Below are 6,563 nucleotides of genomic sequence, written 5' to 3'. Positions count from 1 at the left end.
CCCCCGGCGGCCGCCCCCCCCCCCCAGCTCCCTGCACCTCATGCACCCCTGACAGCCCTCCATCCCGCCTTTGCTCTCTCTCCCGCCCAGCTGTTGCTTGGGCCCCTGCGTTCAGTGCATCCTCCACGTGGCTGCCAGTGTGGTTTTGTCCAAATACAGACCGGCTCTGATGGTGGTTCCTCATCCTCTCAACCATCTCAGACCCCTGTAATGGCAAGGATTGTGGCTCTGGGCTGAAGGGACACTCAAGATGACCTGGAGTGTTCCAGCCATCCACAGTATAGACAGGCCCCAGTCTGTCCCTGCTCACCTTGAAAATTAGGGGTTCTCAGGCCCAGTGTGGCAAAGCCTGCCCATCCTTACAGGATGCCCATTTTGCTCAAGTGAGAGGTCGAGAGGGACGTCCCTAGTATCTTGTTTAAGCTCGGTAAAACTGAGTATATGCAAAAATAATTCCTTTCAAAACTATCAATGTATGACATTTTCAAAAACTGTATACTTTTTATTTCTCCTGAATAGTGGTAATACATGAACACTGTAAAAAAAAAAAATTCAAGTTCAGAAATATGTACTGTGGAAAGTAAGTTCCTCGCAGCCCCACTGCCCATAGATCATCCCAGTTAATGGTTTCAAGACTCTTCTCATCCCCCAAATGTCATCATTTATACTTAACGTTCTGCAACTTGCTTTTTTCATCTGCTTTGCATTATAGTCTTATCAGTATGCATAGAGATAATCGCTCCTCCTTAATGGCTTTTTCATATTCCATCGTATGGAGAGAGCATAAGCTAAGAAAACAGATGTTAAACCAACAAGCTGATTAGAGCAGACGGGTAAGGTTCGCCTGTTTCTTGACCCTCCGACCTCGCACAGGTCTTCTCTCCCGGTTCGCAGTTGTTGCTGTGTCTTTCCTCAGAGCTGGTTCTGTCCTTTTTCCCTACCCTGAGAGCTGGAGGGGAGGGCTGGGGTGACTTTTCCTCTCTGCCTGTCACCCAGCCCAGAGTCAGACAAAGAGGAGGTGCCCCATGTTTGTGGCCTGAATCAAATCAAAGAGAAGCGGACCAGCCCTCAGCTGAGGAAGTGCTGGTTCATTTTCAGGGTGAAGTGTATCAGGGGCTTAAATCACCCAAGGTGAGAATGGAAACGGGCCCTGGGAGAGTGGTAGGACCATGGCGAGACTGGAGAAGCCGGTAGCTGGGTCATTAGTCTGGATCTTGGGAGAGGTCTAGTGGGGAATGGATATTAGGGAAGCACCAAGGGTGATTCATGTGTGTGGATGGGTTCACCTACAGAGAGTCGCTTAGAGGGAATGTACCAGCATTTAAGGAGTGGAAGCAAAGAAGCCTGTGTGATGTCAGAGGCCGGAGGAGGGAGAGATGGGTGAGTCAGGGAACAGAAGGTTAAGGCTTTAGCTATCTCTGGGATGGGGCCGCTGGTAGTTCATTGGTGTGGGCAGCTCGAGTGTAGTGGCTGAAGGATGCTTGGGTGACATAGGACACTGGGTGCTCTTGGATGTGGGGTGAGAGCGGGAGGGAGTTGAGGCAATTTTTATTTTAAACAGGGCATGATGGTGCCATGGGGTTTTTTTGTTTGTTTTTTGTTTTTAGTTCTGGACATGTAGAATTTTTTTTAACATCTTTATTGGAGTATAATTGCTTTACGATGGTGTGTTAGTTTCTGCTGTATAACAAAGTGAATCAGCCATACATATGTCCCCATATCTCCTCCCTCTTGCGTCTCCCACCCTCCCTATCCCGCCCCTGTAGGTGGTCACAAAGCACCGAGCTGATCTCCCTGTGCTATGCGGCTGCTTCCCACTAGCTAGCTGTTTTACATGTGGTAGTGTATATATGTCCATGCCACTCTCTCACTTCATCCCAGCTTACCCTTCCCACCACCCCGTGTCCTCAAATCCATTCTCTACATCTGTGTCTTTATTCCTGTCCTGCCCCGAGGTTCTTCATAACCACTTTTTTTTTTTTTTTTTAGATTCCATATATGTGTTAGCATACGGTATTAGTTTTTCTCTTTCTGACTTACTTCACTCTGTAGGACAGACTCTAGGTCCATCCACCTCACTACAAATAACTCAATTTCGTTTCTTTTTATGGCTGAATAATACTCCATTGTATATGTGTGCTGCATCTTCTTTATCTATTCATTTGTTGATGGACACTTAGGTTGCTTCCATGTCCTGGCTGTTGTAAATAGAGCTGCAATGGTGCCATGTTAAAGGGAAGGGTGGCGGCTGCAGTATTCTCAGCACGGAGGGTGCAGGTGGAGGGCTCCCCGCCAGGGGGCCCTTAGGGGAAGGAGGCTCCTCTACTGAGGTGTCCAGGAGGGGGCAGCAGCGGGGCGGCCTGGAGGAGGAAGGAGTGGCTACCCCGCCCCACAACCCGCCGTTCCTGGAAAGCAGGTTCTGAGCAGGATGGGGAGGTGTTCACTAAACTGACCTGGAGGGAGGGCTGGCAGGGAAAGGACTGGAAGGATCTGGAAGAATGTGCAAACCGTGAAACCAAGAGGGGAGTGGGCTGAGAAAGGGGTGCAGGGCGTGGAGGCTGGATGAGGGGCGAGGAACATTCGTTCAGCCAGTGCTGATGGGGTGCCTGTTATCCGCCATGCACTGGGGAGCCGTGAGTGAACAAGACGGATGCGGACCGCTGCCTGCAAGGAGCTCACAGGTTGGTCAGGGGAGGCGAGCTCAAAAGACGGGGTCCTTGTTCAGGAGGATAATCTTCCAGAGCAACCGGCTGATGAATGCGGGGGGATGACCGGATTGGAGGGTGGCAGAGGCAGGTTCTGTGTCCGGGTAGCAGAGTGATGGTCTAGCAACTGCATCTGGGAGCTGGAATGCCATCTCCTGGCATACATGTTGCCTGGGCTGTGAGATTGGTGGCCGTCGCCCTTTGAGAAGGCTGCAGACTTCCCTGGAGTAAGCGGGTAGAGCTGCGCTGGTGAGGTCGAGGGTGTGGGGTGGGTTTCCAGGGCACTGGGAGCTCGGGCAGGAAGTTCAGGAGGGAGGGCAGGGCGAGGGCAACTACGCGTCCGGGTAATAGGGGCTGGAGAGCTACGACCCTGTCCTCAGTGTCATCTGGGTGACCGGAGCTTTGGTGACAAGGAACAAAGAAGGAATGAGGGCGGTCAGCTGGGCCATCCTCTCACCCACGATCTAGCCCAGGTGCCCCCGCCATCCCTGCCAGCCTCTGCCGGCCTCTGTGGCCCTCACCTCTTGGGTTTGGCGGGGCCCCACTCACCCAGTGTTCTAAGGCAACGGGATTAGGTGCGTCTTATGCTTGGTTACAGTGAAGCAATTACAAGTGGCCCTTTCACATATTTACTTCGCCTTTCTGCAGATCCACCAGGAGACCTCAGGACTTTAGTGAACACTTTGCACCATTAGCAGCCAGAAATGAGGACGGGAGAGCCAGGGGCTGGTTTATGGGCATTGACTGTGAAATTAAAACTAAGTAACACTAACAGGTCAGGCAGTAAAAGGGCATCTTAAGGCCAGCTTTCGCATGCTGGGCTCCGGCACGAAGATGCACGGGTGATAAGTATCAAACATCCAAGCATTTGCTCACTGGTAGTATATATATGTATTTTAAAAACACCGAGAATCACAAAATGCATTTTACTGTTTATGTAGTACTCAGTGTAAATATTTTAAGTGTTTTGAGATACCACCACAGGAATAGCTTCCGGCAAGTGGTTTCAAAGGTACTCATGCATACAAAGTCCATATAAAGTCCTTTCTGTCCACCCAAAACTCAGCAAAAGGAATTCACAATCTCGATAAACCAGATTTGCGTGTGTGTGCGTGTGCTGGTTTTTTCAGTGGGGAAAAGTGTGTCAGCTAAGCTGGGTTTTAGACAAAGGCTTTGGAGTCAGAATATTTAGTCCAACAGCCTCCTCCGCCTCCTCCATTCAGCTTGGCCCCTCACCATCTGATGGCTCTATAGAGTCAAAAAACTGTCACTATCAGAAGTGGGTGAGCATATTCTAGAGATTTTTCCATGCACGAAGATCTAGCAATGTCTCCCTTCTGACCCCAGACATTCCACTCGAGTTTCCTCTTCCTGAGCTATGTTGCCTCGTTTTTCACTCTGGCTGCAGTGTCAGGTCCATCCGGCCCGCGTCTGCAGTAACCACTCTGCGCTTTGAACAGGTACGGATTGCCAGTGAACTTCCAGGCGCTTCTACTCCAGCCTCAAAAGAAGTCATCCACCAAACGCTTAAGAGAGGTTCTCAACTCCGTCTTCAGACACCTGGATGAAGTTGCAGCCGCAAGTATATTGGATGTAGGTACATTTTATCCAGAAAGAGCTGCCTTTCTACAGTAAGGTCAGCCTCTCCACACGGGAGGTGCTTTCCCAAAGTGGTACCTGCCAGACTGTTAGGAAAATCTACACTTCACAAATGTGGAAGTTTAACAAGAGGCTGTGTGTGTGCTTGGGGTAGGGGGCGGACTGTGGGGCAGAAAATACAGTCAATGCCTAGAGAGCTTTCCTCAAACAGAAAAGTAAAACAAGAAACGAGTTTATGCACTTAGAAGGTGACCATCCGTGTCTTTTGCAGGCATCCGTGGAGATCCCTGGATTGCAACTCAGCAACCAAGACTACTTTCCTTATGTCTATTTCCACATCGACCTTGGTCTTCTTGACTAGAAAGATGAGCCGGCACCGCTAACCTTGCATATTTGTGCAAATTACCACAGACGCTTCTTTCCTTTAGCCAGAGAAGAGTTTAAGTATCCTACAGAATTTAAATTTTTAGAGAAATATTGCTCACAAAATTTAGTTACAGTTGTATTTATTTTTTTAAGTTACAATAAAGAAATGTTCTCAATCCTTTGAATTGTCTCTTCATTTACATTCTAACATAATTCAAAACTTCACTTTTCTGAATGTTTTACATAAATGGGGACTTCCTATAAATTGCTAACCTGCCGCTTATTTCATGTCTTAATGGACATTTTGTGAGGGTTTAATAATAGCGTATTGAAAACCTTGGGCTAACTGTATAACCAGCTGTATACCCTAGTAGTCGCTGGTGATGGCCCAAAGACAAAACAGTGGGGGTGGAATGCAGTTCTCACTTGACAAACCATTGTTTTTCATCCTTCTATATAAGCTCGCTTTACATTTCACACCTACAGTTGAAACTCAGCCTTGCAGGACACGTGTAAAATTTGTGTGGTGGCAGGCATCCAGATGCTGTCATGTGAACCACAGGTTTACAGGGAGGAGAGACATCAAGGTCATCCCTTCATAATACTAATTTACTGAATTTACGATGTGGACACTAATTTCATACATTTATTGGCATTGTCCAAAATCGTTTTATTCTTTAATGGAAAAAAGCCATTAATATTCAAAGGAAAGGATCACATTAAAAAACTTGTATGTAAGAAACGGCCTCCAAGAACATTCAAGCAGCAGTCAGAGGGAGGGAAAAACGCTTCAACAGCCCATCAGTTTTCTTCAAAATATTATTTGACAGAATACAACCCAATTCACCGGCTATGACAATTCACAGAATTTTTCATTGTTTTCTTGAGACGCAGAAGTTCACTGTTGCAGTGTTTTCAAATGACCAATCAGTGTTACTTCTTGGTTAAAAAGGCCACTGGTAGATTCATCTGATTGGAAAGAATGTTCCTTCTTCACTGCTGGAAAATCCGCTCCCAAGAAAAGAAAACTGGAGTCTGTACGGCACCTCTCATAACTCATCTTTCTCCAGGTCATCGAGCTCCACGTCACTCAGGTCAATGTCGTCTTCCACGGGAAGCTGTAAAACAGAGAACCACCATCAGGCCCTGCAGGGTCTATGCAGAACCACAGACAGGGCGACCCTGAAAGTCTGACATCTCATTTTACAGAGCACTAAATTTCCAGAGGTGCTCTGGTCACAAGTTTCTCCCCAGTCCAGCTCCTGCTTTTAAGTTTGCCTATTATTATATAGATAGAAAACTAACAGCTATTTAACTGGTCCTTTGGAGGGGGGTGGGCAGAAGTGTACCGGAATAAATGCTAATTTCAAGGCTATAATTTTGTACTTCTCTCAAAGTTAATCAATTCTAGCTTAAATGTTCACTTTACAGGTTATAGGAAAGCAACCTCACTGAAATTTATCTCGGTGCCTCTGTCGCAAATATCCTATGCCATGTAGCACTTTGTAATACAGAGGATGGAATGAAGGGTCTCGAGACAAAGACACCCCGAAAGGCCCATGAGGTTGATTGTTCGGCAAGGCTTTGGTCTGATGGAAAGGTCTTGTTTACAAGTAGCAAAGATGCACAGGGATCGGGAAAGTAAGGGGCTGGACCAAAGCCCCGACAGCGAGTCCTGTTCGCACACAGCTCGGTCCCGGGACTCACCTCGCCGTCCTTGCCGTCCCAGGGCTCTCTGGTGCTGATGGCAGGGAAAACCCCACCTCCTACGGGTGCTGTAGATCCACGCCCAAAAGACAGCTCCCTTAGGGGAAAACGAGCAGAGCACGGGTGTTAACGATGGACTGCTGGTGCGGATGAAGAAACAACTTTTCAAAAATAACGATTTCCCTA

The 6,563-nt window shown here is 47.9% G+C and overlaps 2 protein-coding genes across 3 annotated transcripts in view; one reads left to right on the top strand and one right to left on the bottom strand.

Moving 5' to 3' along the window:
- The window catches only part of ATP6V1C2 (ATPase H+ transporting V1 subunit C2), a 54,815-nt gene extending 49,959 nt beyond the window's left edge, over positions 1-4,856 (top strand). Inside the window, exons 11-12 of one of the 2 annotated variants that reach the window (XM_007456919.1) lie at positions 4,166-4,298; positions 4,576-4,856. In XM_007456919.1, coding sequence (XP_007456981.1) covers positions 4,166-4,298; positions 4,576-4,665 — 223 coding nt within the window. In that variant the 3' untranslated portion in view covers positions 4,666-4,856. The remainder of the gene's footprint in view (positions 1-4,165; positions 4,299-4,575) is intronic. The other variant, XM_007456918.1, reaches the window with a different exon arrangement.
- A 463-nt stretch (positions 4,857-5,319) lies between these two features.
- PDIA6 (protein disulfide isomerase family A member 6) overlaps positions 5,320-6,563 on the bottom strand; it is a 24,088-nt gene continuing 22,844 nt past the window's right edge. Inside the window, exons 12-13 of the mRNA XM_007456917.1 lie at positions 6,378-6,474; positions 5,320-5,788 (exon numbers count right to left, since the gene is read on the bottom strand). Of these exons, the coding sequence (XP_007456979.1) occupies positions 5,720-5,788; positions 6,378-6,474 (166 nt within the window). The 3' untranslated portion in view covers positions 5,320-5,719. The remainder of the gene's footprint in view (positions 5,789-6,377; positions 6,475-6,563) is intronic.

Source organism: Lipotes vexillifer, unplaced genomic scaffold (assembly GCF_000442215.2).
Source record: "Lipotes vexillifer unplaced genomic scaffold, Lipotes_vexillifer_v1.1 scaffold390, whole genome shotgun sequence".
Classification (NCBI taxonomy): Eukaryota; Metazoa; Chordata; class Mammalia; order Artiodactyla; family Lipotidae; genus Lipotes; species Lipotes vexillifer.
This window is presented reverse-complemented; position numbering and strand designations above follow the sequence as displayed.